Consider the following 18,834-nt stretch of genomic DNA (forward strand, 5'->3'; position numbering starts at 1 on the left):
TATCTGTACTTACGGAAAGGTGAAGCATCATTATTATAATTATGCTGTGGTGACAGCTTTTCCACTTAGGTGCACATTTGTTATCATTTTCATGTCCATATTTCAGTTTTATAAAATATAGCTGCGTGTTTCACTATTGCAATGTGCACTCGTGGAATTCACTGTGTTTAGATACAAACATAAGGGCTATGGTCAAAGAACCTAAATGTAGGAGGTGTAAAGATGTTGCTTGTACAGAAACATGTAGGTTATGGACAAAGAACTTAGCCAAAGGAAGAGCAAAGATGTTGCACATATAGAAACTTAAAAAGCTATTATAAATTGCGAAGTTTTTTGATCCACATTATGCATTTTTTAAGCCCATATGTTTGTATGTAAACACATTGTATTTCACGAGTGCACGTTGCAATAGTGAAATATGCAGCCAAATTTTATAAAACTGAAATGTGGGTGTGATAATGATAACAAATGTGCAACTAAGTGGAAAAACTGTCAGCACAGCATAATTGTAATAATGATGCTTCATCTTTATGTTACGTGCACATATATTTTTGACAAATGTTACCTTGCCACTTGCATTTGTTCCACTTGTATCTGTTTAGTCACGAGCAAATAATTTTCTTTGTATTTATATAGTGATCTCCAACAATATAAACATGTACATGAATGCATAAACACCTGAGGGGCACATGCCCGAAACTGGTCATGTGATGAATAAATAATCTTTTATTGTGACTGGTAGCGAAAATTTTTCTACAACCATTAGACAAATTGTTTCTTCCATATGCACTTCTTCTCCTTTTAAGCAAAAATTATATAAACAACTTGTGCTCCTTTGTTTTCTTCCTCAAAGTTGCTTTTAACAGGAAAGCTGTATTTATGGCTATGGGTTTATGATTAGAATATTACTACAGGACTGACTTGTCTGAAACTTCATTCTCCTACAAGTTTGCAATTAAAACTATGTGAACTACTGTCATTAAAGCTTCTCTCCTCACAGATCCGGCAGCTGGAGAAGTCTGTCACACTCTGTATACCAATGATAACATCTGATTTACCCATTTATTTTAAGCAATTTCGATTCCCCTTCAAGGTTTCATTGGCTGTAACAATAAACAAGTTTCAAGGTCAGTGAGAGGGGGAAGGAGGAAATGGACAGAGCGAGTAGGGAAGAGGATGTGCAGGCAGATGCGGGGAGGGGGAGATGGACAGAGAGTGAGTGGGTGGAGGGAAGTTATGAACGAGGAGAGGACGAGGAGGAGATCAATGGAGGTGGGAGAGGAGGAGATGGACATAGATGAGGGGAGAAGGATAGCAGAACATATATCAAAGTCCCATACATACGTAGCAATTGCGAAGCACTGTTGGGTTTGCTAGTGTGATATAAAAGGAACATATGCAGCATGGATAACATGAGCTTATGAGTAAGCATAAACCTAAATAGGTTACAACAAACTAATGTATCTTACCAGTTTGCAGTTGAAACACTGTACAGTCTATTTGTGTGTGCTGAGTGCAAGGTTTCTCATCTGTACTATGACTCTTCATTGTAGAGAAGGAATTGGAAGGACTTGCAGCTCTACAATATTCTTTTAATTTCTATTGCTTCATGCTCACTGTTTGTTGAATCACGTTGCACACTTTGCAATTTTAAATAAGAATGATAAATGATTTATATATTTTCAGGGCTCTCATGTCACAAGTCATGTGGGTACATACATTCTCCAGTGGAAATTCCACTGTAATCATCCACTAGATATAATTGATTCAATTACCGCTCATAAAGCCCAGGTCATGTACTACTATGAACAGCTTCGATCATCAGACTACAGGTATTTGAGAGAGAGCTTTAGAAATTCATAGTTGGTTGAATGTTTGTACTAAAATCTGTCTTTGAAAAAAGTTTAATAAAATGTTTTGTCTTCATTCTTTCAGAGGTTCTATGTCTAGTCTGCAATCTGCACATAGTGGAATTTCAGGCAAAAGCACTAGATCTGGTACTAGCTCCTGTCCATCAAGATGATGTTATGATAGCAAAAGTGGCCCATCCAAAACATCTTGACACCATAATGCTGTTGTAGAGGGCAACAATCTCAGGAAAAACACAGTTCATTATTTTAAGTTCGTGTTTTTCTTTTGCAGCCATGTTTTTAATTGTAAAGTTATCACCTTGCATGTTACATAATTTGCAGAGATGCCATTTGTATATATGTAGCATAGCTAGTGTGATCTCCTAAAGATACTATATTTTTGTACACTCCTTGCTGGCTCAAGGGGTAAATAGTGCTTCAGAAGCCATCTTTCTCGCCACAGCATGTATATTAGAGTAGCAGTGTGAGAGTTTTAATATAAACTGGCTCCTCTTGCATAGCAAAAATTTCAGGTAAATGAGTTACCAGTCTAAATGAATTGGTAACTTGCACACACTGTTTCAATAAATGACTCGTAAAATCATTTTACCTTGCTTGTTGCATATGTGCATTTTTTTATTGAACACATCAGATGTATTTTATATTAAGTAAGTTCCAGGTACAGAAAATAATATTAGTATTATCATACCTGCTTATTATAGTTCTTGACTAGCAGTTACACATAAAAATGTTAGTACTTGTAATAGAAACAGTTAAGCTTTGCATATTGAAAGACATTATTAATACACAGTGGAAATATTCCTTTTTTCAGCAGTTACATGAGAATTTCAACGCAAATAAAATGTCTGGAAATGTCTTTATGGTGCTGGCATTGTACTGGACATACATTTTGCTGGAAATTTCCTGCACAGTGATACTTGATCAGTGTTGATAGCATGACAGATTAGTCACCTGTTGTCTTTCTCAAATGACTGCATGTTGTACTTGATTGCAGGATAGGAAGGGATAGTATAAATAGTAAATGGTTGAACAGTATGGTACAAAAATTTTTGAGCATTTTAATCGTAGGTTTAAACAACAAATACCATCACTATGTCATGAGGTACTCGACTTTTTCATTTCTTTGAGCATTAAAAATGTTATGAAATTTCTTTGTGTATACATTTTATTCAGTATTCTCAGCTTATATATGTGGTTAAATGATGTATGTGTCATATGAGTTGTAAAATTTTTAAAGTTAAACATTGTTTAAATTTCCTTCAGTGGATAAATATAAGTAATATTTTTTTCTGAATTTGACTTCTGGTTCTTGATTATGTGAAAACAGCAACATTTCTATGAAATGCTGCCACATCAGAGGCATCGGAATTTGATTTTAAAAGTCTCTATTAATGTTGATAGAATTTCAAATAAACTTTGAAATAGTAGAACAGAATGTGGTTTAATAACAATAATCAGTTTTTAAGAAATGACTAGAATAATGGCATTTCATTTATGTTCCAATTGAATGCCTTATTGTACAGTCTTTTTAGACTGATATTTATGTTAATATATTTATATAAAAAATTCCTGTCAACAATGTATATTGTACTTTAACGGATACACCATCTGTTAAATAAATCACATTTAACAGTCAACTGTTTTGTTTTTGTTACATATTTTTTATTCAGTGTAGTGGTACTTTTGAATCCACTTGCTTTGCTTTGTTCGTGCCTTCGTAGTCTCACCATCTTAATTTTCATTATTAGATTGATAGCCAGCTAAATGATCAGCACAAAAACGCTGTAGTATGTAGTTACATTTTCTTTATGTGGATTTTGGTATGATACATATCACCTGCTCCATCCAGCTACAGAGGCTGTGGTACTGGACGTAGATTGTCTTTCATGGAAATGAAATGTAATGAAACACTTTCTGCAGTTGCCTTTTAGTTGACAAAATGATTAGACTGCTCTAACATTTGCTACAGACACAGTGCAAACAATAATTAAAATTAAAATATTGGCATTTAGTGAAGAAATTCCAGGATTAATAGCTTTTTCCTCAGTGAATATGATAAATAAAATAAATGTCAGCAATGCATGAAGTCAGAAACACTTAATCAACTGCTTCCTATTAAATTTTATTTGTTATTGTAATATTTCAAATGTTATTTCTTAAATTCTGTAATTGATCTACATTATTTCAGCATTTAGGTAGTAACTGCTATTACTGAAACTAATTGATGTGATTCTTTCATTTATTCATTCACAGCATCTGTGTATTTTAAATACTTATTTGTTTAAAGTCTCATAGGGTTTTCATATGGTGTTTTACCAATTACAGCATATTCAAAGTGTGATTGTGTATTTCATACTGGAATGCTATTGCAATTCTTCCATTCCAAAATTTTGATAGCATTTTCCATTGATAAACTGTCAGTGGTCGTTTGATTGTTCAATCATTCATTAACTCATTGTGTTGCATAAATCCCATCATGAAGAAGTAGTTGCTGCAGGCAACGTCCGTAAAATTTACTAAACAACGAATTATCCCTTATGCTAATCTGCTCACACTGATAACTATTGCATTAAAAGCATAATCCTGTCTTCTTTCTTGCCTTTTTGTTAGAAAATCAAGCAAGTTAATGTTGTGGTTAAGATTATGGGCTCTTATTCAGAATAAATTTCAATTTGCTATCAAACTATCCATGTTAAGGTGTTACTCCTGTCTGATTGTGGAGTAATTAGTGCTTGTGCTCCGCCTCTAAAGCACTTGTGGTAGCAGGACTTCAACAATAACCTTTCTTTTTAGAATGAGATTTTCACTCTGCAGCGGAGTGTGCGCTGACATGAAACTTCCTGGCAGATTAAAACTGTGTGCCCGACCAAGACTCGAACTCGGGACCTTGCCTTTCGCGGGCAAGTGCTCTACCAACTGAGCTACCGAAGCACGACTCCACCCGGTACTCACAGCTTTACTTCTGCCAGTATCTCGTCTCCTACCTTCCAAACTTTACAGAAGCTCTCCTGCGAACCATGCAGAACTAGCACTCCTGAAAGAAAGGATATTGCGGAGACATGGCTTAGCCATTCTGGAAACATCCCCCAGGCTGTGGCTAAGCCATGTGGCTAAGGTCCCGAGTTCGAGTCTCGGTCAGGCACACAGTTTTAATCTGCCAGGAAGTTTCATACCTTTCTTTTTATTGGTTGATTGAGTTCTAATGGCTGCACTTTTGTATGCTTTGAAAAGGGGAAAGTAAAGCAAAGTTTGTGTGATTTTCCATTATTTGTCACCTTTTCCATAGGGAGTGGTTATATTTTGTCAAGTCGTTAATCATAGTCCAAGACATTTCAGTATTGTAATGAAAGAAGGGAAAGATGGAAGGAATATATAAAATGGATATGTAAGGAAAATGTACTTGAAGCAAAATTATAGAAAGAGAAGATGGTGTAGATAAGATCAGACAGGAAATATCATTCTGTGTGCAGAATTTGACAAAGTGTTGAAAGATGTAAGTTGAAACAAGGCTCCCGGCATAAATTACATTTTCTCAGAACTACTGATATCCTTAGGAGGGCCAGTTATAACCAGCTATCCAAAAAAGAACACTTCCATAGAAAAGGTAAAGATCCAGAGTTCAAGTCTTGGTCTGGCACACTGTTTTAATCTTCCAGGAAGTTTCATATCAGCCTACACTCTGCTGCAGAGTGAAAAATTATTCCAAAAACTGTTCCACTAGGTATGCAAGATGTACGAGGCAGGCAAAATATCCTCAGACTTCGAGAAGAATGTAATAATCCCTTTTCCAGAGAAAGCTGACAGGTTTGAATATTATTGAGCTACCAGTTTAATGAGCCATAGTTGCAAAATACTAACACAAATTATTTACAGCAGAATGGAAAAACTGATAGAAGCTGACTTAAGTTTGGATTTTGGGGAAATATAGGAACATGTGAATCAATACTGACCCAATGACTCAGATCAGAGGGTAGATTAAGAAAAGCCAGTCTTACATTTCTAGCTTTTGTAGATATGGAGCAAGCTTTTGATAATGTTGATTAGAAATTCCAAAAGTAAAGAGGATAAAATACAGTGAGTGAAAGATTATACACAACTTGTACAGAAACAAGACAGCAGTTTTAGGATTGGAGGGACATGAAAGGGATGCAGTGGTTGAAAAGGGACTAAGATAGAGTTTAGCCTATCCCTGATGGTATTCAAGAGTAAAGGAAATCAAAGAAAAATTTGAAGGTGGAATTAAAGTCCAAGGAGAAGAAATAACAATTTTTGAGGTTTGCCTATGACGAGTAATTCTGTCGGAGACTGCAAAGGACATGGAAGAGCAGTTGAATGGAATTGAGTGTTTTGAAAGGAGGATATAAGATGAACATCAACAAAAGCAAAGCAAGGGTAATGGAATGTGGTCACATTAAATCAGGTGATGCTGAGGGAATTGGATTAGGAAACAAGATATGTAAAGTAGTAGATGAGTTCAGTTATTTGAACAGTAAAACAACTGTCAGTGGCTGACACAGAAAAGACTGGCAGTGGCAAGAAAAGCATTTCTGAAAAAGAGATTTGTTGACATCGAATATAGGTTTAAGTGTTTGGGAATCTTTTCTGCAGGCAAATGTCTGGAGTGTAGCCTTGATGGGAGTGAAATATGGACGATAAACAGTTCAGACAAGAAGAGAATAGAAGCTTTTGAAATGTGGTACTGCAGAAGAATGCTGAAGATTAGATGGGTTTGTTATGTAAACATTGAGGAGATAATGAATAGAACTGGGGAGAAAAGAAAGTTGTATAACTTGAGCAAAAGGAGGAGTTGCTTGATAGGACACATTCTGAGTCATCAAGGGTCAGTTGGTACCATTGGGCCTTCAAGGCCTGTTTGGACAGAGTTTAGTTAGGTTTCAATATAAAATGATGCATTGCTTGATCACACAGTTATTACATTCTAATTAGAACTAGGAAAATTAATTACTAAAGTGTCAAAACACAGGTGGCTACTGTAAGACAGAAGGACCCATATGTCAGTAAGTATTTGTTGTTGCACACATGTTTACATGACTACCTCATTTAGACTGTATAATCTCCTATAAGATTATGAGACCTATTTTTAAAAATCCTCTAAAACTTATGTTGCTCATTGGACTTGTTAAATGGAGCAGCAGAATCACTTGAACAAGATCAATACAGTTATTGGCAAATACTGCACAAAAATCTGCAGAGCAGAGAAATTGCCATTCATGAAGACACTGACAGCTGTCCAATATAGGTTTTTTTTTAACACTCTCACAGATATTGGACTATACCTGAAATTCATTTTCATTGTGCACAAGATGTCCTTATACACTCGACGTAGGATTCATTCTTAATTCAATGATTTTTAGTGAAAGATATAAAATTATGTGCACTTCATTCTTAACTTTGCAAGTGGCAGTGAACCCACAACATTTTGTAAAATTGGGACTGAACCCACACCCCCTCTCAGTACTGTCAAAATGGTGAGCATACAGAATTTATTCAGAGGATGTTGACAAAGGGGTTGTATGAACTCCCTCTCACCAATTCTCTTCATACTGACAGGGTGTGCAGTACACAACTGGGACCTAAACATATGTGAACAGGAAGATGCAATTCTCAAATGTTTGTGAGAAAATTGAGTTTGAAAATTGTAGGTGTACTCATGTGATAACTGTGATTCAAGGAGTCTACAGCCACTGAAGTAAACACTTAGTTTAATTAGGACGAGATCTCTGAATTGAAACTCACTGCTGGTACACACCTTTTTTTCCATTCCAGTGTAATTCTAACAACAGCTTTATCATGACTGTGCAAATTATCAATATTTAAAAATTCATTTATCATGATGATCTTTGTTGGAAAAGGAAAAAAAAAAATTTTCTTAAGGAGACGGATTTTTAAACAGGATATACAACTAAATTCAATCAAATCAGTATAGACATTTTATTTATATTATCTTGGAGCACCGCATGAAATAGGTTGATAATGATCATAGAAACAAGGAGACAGTAATTACTGCTGCATACACGATGTAATGAAAGCTGAATTTTTGCATGAGCTTGGTTTTCTCAGTTTGTGGACAGCAAAACAAAATTGGTTTACATTCGTATATGGTTCTCTGAAATCACACAGTTTTGGCGTGTATAACATGTATCTGTTGTTGGAATTATGCAGAAAGAAAAGGAGAAAAAAAAATTAAAGTAACATTTGATCCAGAAACCTCATGAAACAAAGTGCTTCCTTGCTTTGCTGCATACTCCTAGAATACTAGTGGTCATGGGAGGTATATAAACACACCAAAAATTTTCAAACTAGATCTTCTCAAAAAGTCAATTGAAAGTTGCATCTCCATGTTTACATATGTTGAGGTCCTAGTTGTGCTCTACATACCCCCTATCAATATGAATCACATTGGGGAGATGTTCATATATTCCCCTTATGAGTACTGACTGGGCAAACCTGAGATTACAGTACGGGGGCTGGTCTGGTTATCCAGTAATTCTGCTTAAACAACAACCATAAACAGGTGTGGCAGTGGAACATTGTGTGTTCAATAGAATGGGGACCTTGGATTAGATTCCTGTATCCCAAGGATGGTACCAATGTCAACCTCAAGGTTCCAGAATGAGATTTTCACTCTGCAGCGGAGTGTGCGCTGATATGAAACTTCCTGGCAGATTAAAACTGTGTGCCCGACCGAGACTCGAACTTGGGACCTTTGCCTTTTGCGGGCAAGTGCTCTACCATATGAGCTACCGAAGCACGACTCAGGCCCGGGCAAAGATCCCGAGTTCGAGTCTCGGTCGGGCACACAGTTTTAATCTGCCAGGAAGTTTCAACCTCAAGGCTAATGGGATGTTTGGATTTTTGATGCAAAAGTCTCTGGTGATAATTTTTGCCGCTTCAGTTGCAGGCCAGTAAGATTAGGCTTGTTAAAGAACGTTTTTTACAAAGTGGATATTTATTATCTTTACCGCTTGTGGGAATCTATTCTGACAAAAAGTCAGTGGAGCGCTCCAATAACAGCTGCAGATCATGAAGAAATCAAGTCTTGCCTCAGCTACACATGGGATTTCAGAGGTACTGATTAGCAGGACCTCTGCTTCAAGAGAATCGACTACAGTGACCGGATTGAAAGAGAAAGATAAATCTCTTAAATGTTTTGTCGGGTAACAGACCTTATGAAGTGAAGTGTTCTGACTCAGCTTAAACTACAAGGAGTGAGCCAGCAGCTACACAAAACCCTAAACCAACAAGAAAAACACTTCATTTGGCTCCCAGTATGCAGGGCTTGGAACACTGGCACAAAAGGAAGAAAATAAAGAACTATAAATTTACAAAATCTAGAAATTCAACCAGTGATAAACTACAACATTGCTAAGAGCAACAAGGATTAACCGTAAGTAAATGTATGTAGAACTCAATATCAATCCATTAAGAAGAAAGCGAAAAGAAATATTGGATCATTTCACAAAATCTGTAAACAAACCCTACTTATACAATTGTGCTACAAGTATTATGGCAGCTTCAGTTAAAGAACATATCAAATAAACAACGTTGACACATGAATAAGAGAATGTTTTAAATACAATGGTGTAATTTCCAAGCAAGTTTGGAGTAGAAGATTTCGAATCCTGACATCGGCAGAGATGCAGCAGTAGCTGAGTAACGCTGCAGAGGTGCTGTTGTACAATACAGTGCAGTCCACCTATGGCAGTGTTCAAGACATTGGGTGTGCCGGGTAGTGCAAATCATAATAGCCATTTCCATGCAGTTGCATCAGCTACACAATGAGGGTTTCCATTTCACAGTCTAATGTTAGACTGTGGCAAAGCCGTGACAAGTCCATTCTGTAGGGACTTCTCCCTCTGGTGCCACAGTGAAGTACCTTAGCAGATGCGGTCCCTGGGGTGGTGGTTGGTAAGGGAATCCATCTCTGGGGTACTGTCTTTTTTTTCTTCTTCAATCATAACACACTTGCCTTACTATTTCCCTCTTCTTACTTCTCCATTAGGAGTACCAAATCTATCCTTTCTTTGTCCATATGAAACATATGGTGCACGGGAAGAATGATTGTCTGAATGCCTCTGTGCATGCAATAATTATTCTCATTTTTTATTCCTGATCCCTATGTGAGAGATACATAGGGGGTCGTAGTATATTCGTATAGTAAGCATTTAAAGTAGTTTCTTGAAATTTAATTGTAGGCTTTCTCCGGATAGTTTTATGTTAACTTCTAGGGTCTTCCATTTCAGTTCCTTCAGTATCTCTGTCACTCTCTATCGTGGATTAAACAACTCTGTGACCAGTCGTGTTGGCCTTCACTGCATACGTTTAATATCCCCTGTTAATTCTATCTGGTACAGGTCTCTCACATTTGAACAATATTCTAGAACCGGTTGCAGAAGTGATTTGTAAGCGGTCTCTTTTGTAGAGTGATTGCACTTCCCCAGTGTTCTAGCAATGAACCAAAGTGTACACCTGCTTTACCCACGACTGAGCCTATGTGCTAACTCCATTTCATATCTCCACAAAGTGTTTCACCCAGGTATTTGTGAGAGTTGGCCGATTCCAACAGTTCATTTTGTGAAGTGCAAAATTTTCTACTTTTGAGTAAGTTGCCAATCTCTGCACCACTTTGAAAACTTATCAAGATCTGACTGAATATTTATGCAGCTTCTTTCAGATAATACTTCATTATAGATAACTGCATCACCTACAAAAAGCTTGATATTACTGAAAATATTATCTTCATTGCCTTAATATACAAGATGAACAGCAAGGATCCCAACACACTTCCCTGGTGCACACCCAAAGTTACTTCTACATCTGATGATGACTCTCCATCCAAGATAATATGGTGCGTCCTGCCTACCAAAAAATCTTCAGTTCAGTTATAAATTTCACCTGATACCCCCATATGATCGTACTTTTGACAACAAGCATAGGTGTGGTACTGAGTCAAATGCTTTGCAGAAATCAAGAAATAGAGCATCTACATGACTTGATTGATTCAAAGCATGGGTATGTCATGTGAGAAAAGTGTTGGGTTTCACATGATCAATGTTTTCAAAATCCATGCTGGCTGGGACTGAGGAGTTCATTCTGTTAAAGATACCTCATTATGTTTGGTGCTCAGAATATATTCTAAGATTCTACAACAAATCATTGTCAGTTATATTGGACAGTAGTTTTGTGGGTCACTTCTACTGCCTTTCTTGTAGACAGGTGTGACCTAGACCTTTTTCCAAGAACTGGGCACAGCTGTTTGTTGAGGGATCCACAGTAGATTATAGTTAGAAGAGGAGCTAACTCAGTCACAAATTCAGTGCAGAATCTGACAGGAATTCCATCGGGCCCTGGAGATTTTTTCAGTTTTAACCATTTCAGCTGTTCCTCAACACCCCTGACACTAATACTTATTTCATTCATCTTGTCAGTGGTATTAGTATTAAATTGGGGCAATTCTGGGCTTTCTTTTGTAAATGAATATTTGAAAACAGAGTTGAGAATTTCAGCTTTTGATTTGTTACCCTCAATTTCAGTTACTGTCTCATTTACTAGGGATTGGACACTAACTTTGGTGCCACTAACAGCCTTTATATATGGCCAGAATTTCTTCAGGTTCTATGAAAAATTCCTATTGCAAGATCTCTTCTCTTTATGGTCTGTATAGTAGAATTTACAATCTACAACAGTAGCATTGCTCTTAGAAACATGATCCTGCTGGAGACAGCAATGCAGAAGTCTTTCCTATGGAAAAATCCAACAGGCATCTCGTTCAACACGGAAAATGCAAGGCAATATATTGATGTGTTACATGCCATTTAGACAAATTACATTTCACACTCCTTGTGTACTACAAGGAAAGATGATCATGACAGAATGATATTAAGTAGGGAGTAAGCAGTGGAACATATCCTGTGCACAGGTGTTTGTTTTAGTATGTGCAGACATTAAATGGGCAGTATGGAATATGAGAAAATGGTTAGAGGTGGCAACAAATAAACATTTTGGTATTGCAGCTTGACAGTGGCTTGACTATCAAAGAGCAACCACACTCTCCAAGACTGAAAACAAAAGGCAAATGAAATATTGTAATGTGGATAGTCATGCTGAGCCTTCGAGGCGTATGTAGTACGAAATCACACTAATGACTGTACACTCATTCAAGGTAATATGTTTGTTTGTAAAAGGGAAGTAGTGAATATGCTTTATCATGACATTAGTAGCAGTTATCTTCATTTTCTCCAGTAACAGTTGCAGAATGTGAAGAAGTCGCACCTTTCCTAGGCCACACGTGGCATTTCAGAGATACTGATTAGCTGGACCTCTACTTAAAAGAGTATAAATTACGGCACTTGGATTAAAAGAAAAGGTAAATATGTTAAATGTTCTGCCACATGACAAATATCATGAAACTTTCTGATTCAGCTTCATCTACAAGGAGCGAGCCAGCAGCTACATAGAACCCTAAGCTAACAAGATACATAAAACCCTAAACTAACAAGAAAAAAATTTATAGTATTCCAAATTAACTTTACAAGTGGAATTTTTCTAGCTGGCTGTCATAATATTTTTTAAATCTTTTCTGCCTGTGTGAAATTCTATTAAATTGCAGTTTGCTTTTTACGCTAATTTATGCAAAAGAATAGGGTCTTGCAGGTAAGTATATGTTAAGGGTCACTCAATTTGCTATAGCAATAAACGGCTTATCACTTTCGATAGAAAGCCCCCACCCACATGGATAACAGTGTGTGTTAAAGTACTACTTCTGGAGCACAGGGAGGCAAGCCTGCCCCAGACTGAATCTACCTTGCAGATTATTGAAGAGGGTTGTCAAGCCTGCTAGTCTGAAAGTGGTTTTTAGGCAGTTTATTTCATCCAACTAGGTAAAGACCACACTCCTACCCATGTCCAGTTTCAGATATATGCTGCACAAACATTAAAAAAAATGTTGTCATACTTGAACATAATTTACTCTAGAGGCACACAGACGGGGTATAGATTCTGTCAAAGAGAGAGAGAGAGAGAGAGAGAGAGAGAGAGAGAGAGAGAGAGAGGCGGCAGGAGTGGCACCTGGCCCCACCAGCTAACTAACATTGCTTCAGTTCTTATGACAATGCTTACCCTGCATGAGTAATGGGCGGAGGAGGAAAAAGAAGAAGCTGTAGCTGAGTGTTGGGAGACTAGATGATTGGAGGGAAAAAATGATTGGTTCTAACTTTTTTAGTACAAAAGACAGTAATGTAAATTTACTTAATGTAATTTCAGGTCGCTGTTCGTAATTTTAAATTACTGATGAGGTTGCTAGGTCTCAAATTTTCTGATCAATTTTCAAGCTTGCCATATGTGATAGATATGAAGTTACAGAGATTTGCACGTTAAACATTGTTAAGTTCACCAGTAACAGGATCTGGTATGAAGAAAATTTTTGCAGGGTGCAGTTTTATTAATCTTTTGTACGGCCCTACCTGAATTAAGACTTTGTAGTTTACGGATCTGTGCGATAAAATTACTTGAAACTGCTAGCTTTCCCACCAGGAGGATATAAAGTTTAAAATTTTTTGGAACATTGATCTATTAATATTATAACTTAATAACTTATTTAATAAACAAAGTCAGGATAACATTTTAAAAAATAAAATTAATAACTTAAATGCAATCAAGACTATTTTTATTTAATAGGATAAGGTTGGTGGCGGAGCCTACGGAAAGAGTCCCATTCACAGTTTTTTTGCAGAGTTTGCTGGATCACCTGTTTCAGTCAGAAGGCAGCTCTTGTTGCATAAAAATTGGACAAGATTGCCATCAACATCACTATGACCAATGTACAGCAAATTATTTGAGTGCATTTTCCTGGCTTAACACAGTCACTGCCACAAGTCCATCCGTGGCCACAGCAGAGCCTCTTGTGCCTGACACAGTGTATCTGCTGCCCTGGCTGTGAAACATTCATCACTATGCATGCGGCAGTCAACATGTTAAAAGAAAAGCAGGGAACGCACTCAGCTGTAGTTCAAAGAACAATCCCACAAGTTTAGGACTGGAAACACGTGGTTTAAGTTTCTACACTGATTATTAATGAGTCTGAGTGATAAAAATTTACATAGTGTAAGAAGTCTCTGAAAGTTTGAAACAATTTTTATTTAATTTTAGATGAATGTTTGATTTTTGTGTAGTTCACTGCAAGGGGAAATCACTAGGTGTTCAATGGTTTTCCTGACCATACCTTTGAGATTCACCCAATTTACTATTTATGATGCATTGAAGTATGTGTAGTTTGCTGGGAAAACTGTCCCTGACATTCATTACACTCCTCTCCATTTACAACTTGTAGGGGAGTACTGTAAATCTCATACCTCTGGGTATCAAGACACAAGGTAGTTTCGGCAAACGAAGCCAACATAGTGGCCAGAGACATGTGAAGGGGCCACACTGGCACAACCTGATACTGAACACCCCTGGCCCCCCAGCATGCAATCACACTGCATTGAAAAAGTAGGTCATGTGTCAATGAAAACTGAAGTTACTGAAGAAAATAATAAGAGAACAGCACACTGTCTCCCAAATACATGGTTACCTTCATCAAGAAACAGGATCGAACAGTTTTCAGCACTTGTTTAACTGAACCATTTTTGAACACATTGACTGCTGTGTGGCTGCTGCCAGCTGCAGCAGAACAGGAGGCCTGACATATGGCTATCAGCAGCTACAGCAGAGCATCATGCCTAACGCCCTACGCCTGGCTTGTTGTCTGGTTGTGAAACTTCCATCACTAACCATGTGGCAATCAACAGGGGAACTAAGTACATTTTATGCACTGGCAGGAGGCCCTACCTGGGTTTACTAGGTGACATTCTGTGTTTTAGATGAGGTGGATGTGGTCCTGATTTTTAAGTTCTGATAACAATATGAATTAGGATAGCTTGCTATTCACCACATGGAGGAGGAGTTAAGTGGCAGACACGCACATTTAAAAGAAGACTGTTTGTTATTATTAAGCTATCAAACAAAGTCTAATGCTGGGCTGTTAGGTGCAGCATTGGAAGTCTGTAACAGGCGGAGGGGTGGAAACAGAGAAGAGGAAAGGACAATGCAGGTGCAGTTCCACTGCCCACCTAACGTACACAGTCGCCTCATCTGTCTGTATTCCACTCCTGCTACCAGTCCCTTGCCCCATTGCTCACATCTCTGGAAAAGACTGAGATTCAAGACCCATCCCATAGACCCTCTTACTGTCAGTTACTCATGTCCTGCTACAGACAGTGCCTACCCTATCACAGGCAAGGCCAACTGTGAAAGCAGCCATGAGTTCTACCAAGTTAGCTGCATTCTGCTGCTTTGTACATGGGCATGACCACTTACAATCTTGTCTCAAGGAAGGAATAGCCATCGCCAAACTGTTGCCAAGAGAGAGCTGGACCACCCAGTTATAGAGCATGCTGCACAACACGGTGTGCTTGACTTCAATGACAGTGTCATAGCCCATACCTTCTGGATTCTTGTCACAAACATCAACTTTCTTAAACTGCACAGGTGGGACCTCTCCATGGGATGTATCCTTCATTCCTGTAACCCCATGTGAGGCCTAGTAACGCCTCCATCCCATTCCCTCGTCCACTCTGGCCTCATACACACTTTCCTTCTCTGAAGTGCAACTTCAACTACATTCATACTCTGCAAGCCACTGTATGGTGCATGGTGTTGGGTTCTCTGTACCACTTCTAGTCGTTTCCTTTATGTTCCACTTGCAAATACAGCAAGGGAGGAAGTTCCACTTGCAAATACAGCAAGGGAGGAATGACTGTCTGTATTCCTTCTTATGAGTCCTAATTTCTTTTATTTATCTTCATGGTCCTTAAGTGTTTGTTTGTAGACAGCTTGGACAGGTAGTGCTCTTGTAGTTCTTGTAGTTCATATTTTTCATCCTGTAACAGAGGAAGTAAGCTACATATACTTATAATGCTTCTGTTTTAGATAGATAAGGTAGATAAGTTACAGTTAGATTAAAGTGTAGCTTTTTGTGTGTGAAGTTTAGACGTGTGTGTTGTTTAAAAGTAGTGTAAAATTTGACCATAAGTGAGATGTGTGCAAATTGTTGCAATGTGTTATGGATCACACTATGAGCTGCATAGTAAGTGCTTTCACTGGAGTGAGTGTAGTGATGAAGCTGGTGGGGAATCCAACAAGGTTCTCCTGAAGCTGCAGCACCTGTAGTATGGATAGATTAATGCTGGAGCAAGAATGAGAATATGTAGATTGTAGATTGTATTTTATTGGTCCTGTTGTCTACATAGCAGCTTATGCGTAAGACATTGGACAAGTCAAGTTATAAATATACAGGCTGAAAGTAAATTCAAGGCATACATATTTAAGCTTACAATAATACACTTTACACGTAAGTATTTATATAACACATTTCATAGATTTAAATATTCTTCAATGGAGTAAAAGCAGTGATGCTGTAAATATGACTTTAGAGATTTTCCAAATGTATTGACCTCAGTGATAGCTTTTATGTTTTCAGGAAGTTTGTTATAAAGCTTAACTCCCATGTGAAAAGTACCTTTTTGGCACAGTGCTGTGCTGATTTGAGTCATATGTAAGTTTCTGTTTTGTCTGGTAAAGTGCTCATGTATATCACAGTTTTTATGTAGTCTCGGGTCCTTGCCTATTACACTTAATTTAAAGAACAAAAGGGTTTCCATAATGTATACACACGGTAATGGGGGAATACCAGATTTCTTAAACAGGGGTTTACAAGAGTCTCTAGGCTTGCACCCAAACAAGATTCTAATGGCCCTTTTTTGTAGTTTAAAAGTGCTATTAGCTATTTTAGAGTTTCCCCAGAAGGTGATCCCATATCTAAGACGAGAATGAAAGTATGCATGATATGCATTCAATACTGTTTTCTCACTACAGCATGATTTTAATGAACAAAGAAGATAACATGTTTTGCTCAGTTCTGCATTGAGATATTCAATATGCTTATTCCATCTGATGTTACTCTGCAGCCAAAGTCCTAAGAATTTGGTTTCAGTACTGTTACCAACTGGTTCGTCGTTGATAGAGACTGATGGGATAAACATGTCCTTGTTAGGAACATTGTGGAATTTTAGAGCAACGGTTTTCTTACTGTTTATTACAAGCTGATTACTCTGTGCCCAGCTGCTAAGTTGTTTCGTGACCGTGTTTACTGTCTGCTGTAACTGTTCATCGTCGTCTCCTTTTAGTAGAATCGTGGTGTCATCTGCAAATATGATTGATTTGTGTGCATCAATATTTAAGCTTAGATCATTTATGTACAGAAGAAACAGAAGGGGTCCCAATACGGATCCTTGGGGTACACCACATTTTATTTGTTTATAGTCAGATAAGTGATTAGATACAGTTTTTAGTTCAATATTTGTGTGCTTGACGCACACTGCCTGCATACGATTTGTCAGGAAGGAACTGATCCACTTGTTGGACAGACCTCGAATACCACATCTTTCTAGCTTTTATAGCAGAATTTTATGGTCCACCATGTCAAAAGCTTTTGACAAGTCAATAAAGACTCCTATTGTTTCCTGTTTTTTGTCCATCAGGTTTAGGATGGAATTGATGCACTCATAGACAGCAGTTGTCGTTGACCTCTTGTTTCTGAATCCATGTTGTTCATTACATAGGATGCTGTTTTTATTTATAAATTTCATAAGTTTCTCATACGTAACTTTTTCCAGTACTTTAGAGATGCAGGAGGAAATTGTGATGGGTCTGTAGTTATTTACATTGTCTTTATCCCCTTTTTTATATACAGGAATAACTTTTGATGTTTTTAACACATCAGGGAAAGTGCCTGCCTGAAGTGAGCAGTCGCATAAATGTGTGAGTACTTCAATTACGTTTGATGCGCTCTTCTTTAACATTGTTGCAGGTATACCATCAATACCTGCCGATTTGGAATTTTTTAGTCCTTTTATTGCTTTAGCTACTTCATCTTGTGAAACAGAACTGATGTACTTTGATCCTCTACATGCACTTATTTTATATTCATTTGCCTGGATGCTCTTAAAGTTTGATTGTAACATATTTTCAGCAACACCTGTGAAAAAGTTGTTGAATGTGTTGGCTACTTCTAAGGGGTTTGTTACTTTTTGATTTTTATGTGATAGTGTTATATTTTTCCAAGGTTGTCTGTATTCTCCACATTCTTTTTTTATAACACTCCACATAGCCTTTGATTTATTAGCTGAATTATAAATGATTTCATCATTATGCATTATTTTTGCTGCTTTTATTACATTTCTTAATATTTTGGTGTATTTTTTATAGTATGCGCGTACTACAGGTGAGGAATTTTTTGAGTTACATATTTCATGAAGTAGTCTTTTCTTCTGGCATGAAACCCTTATTCCCTTTGTGATCTAGCTGTTTGTTCTAGAGTTTCCCCGTATGGTTAATGTTTTCAGTGGGAATGCAAGTTCAAAGAAATGGGTTAATGTATCAATGAAAGTGTTGAATTTTTCATTTATATCGTTCATTTTGTACACTCCTAGCCATTTTTCTTTCTGTAATAAGTTGTTGAAGTAGTTCACATTATGCTGGTTATAGCTTCGATATGCTGTTCTAAAAGACATGTTGTTAATAATACTGCCTTGTACTTTCATGCTTAATATTTGAGCAAGATGATCACTAAAACCCTGCATTGAAAATTTTTAGTGAGGTGTTGTGTAAACTCTTCTTTACTAGAAACTGATCAAGAGCTGTTTGACAAGTTTCTGATACTCGGGTAGCTGCTTTTACTTCAGCCTTTAAATTGTAGGACGTTGCAAGGTTCAAAATGGTCTCCCTATTTCCACTATTCGTTAGGAAGTCAATATTGAAGTCACCACAGATTATCAATTCACAATCCATTTTATTTAGTTTATTTAGCAATGACTCCATTTTGTTTAAGAAAAGTTCAAAATTC

The 18,834-nt window shown here is 37.3% G+C and overlaps 1 protein-coding gene across 2 annotated transcripts in view; it reads left to right on the plus strand.

Moving 5' to 3' along the window:
• Positions 1 to 3,452, plus strand: part of LOC126256593 (SEC14-like protein 1) — a 229,089-nt gene extending 225,637 nt beyond the window's left edge. Inside the window, exons 17-18 of one of the 2 annotated variants that reach the window (XM_049955494.1) lie at positions 1,687 to 1,832; positions 1,936 to 3,452. In XM_049955494.1, coding sequence (XP_049811451.1) covers positions 1,687 to 1,832; positions 1,936 to 2,023 — 234 coding nt within the window. In that variant the 3' untranslated portion in view covers positions 2,024 to 3,452. The remainder of the gene's footprint in view (positions 1 to 1,686; positions 1,833 to 1,935) is intronic. The other variant, XM_049955495.1, reaches the window with a different exon arrangement.
• The last annotated feature ends 15,382 nt before the right edge of the window (positions 3,453 to 18,834 follow it).

Source organism: Schistocerca nitens, chromosome 1 (genome assembly GCF_023898315.1).
Source record: "Schistocerca nitens isolate TAMUIC-IGC-003100 chromosome 1, iqSchNite1.1, whole genome shotgun sequence".
Taxonomy (NCBI): domain Eukaryota; kingdom Metazoa; phylum Arthropoda; class Insecta; order Orthoptera; family Acrididae; genus Schistocerca; species Schistocerca nitens.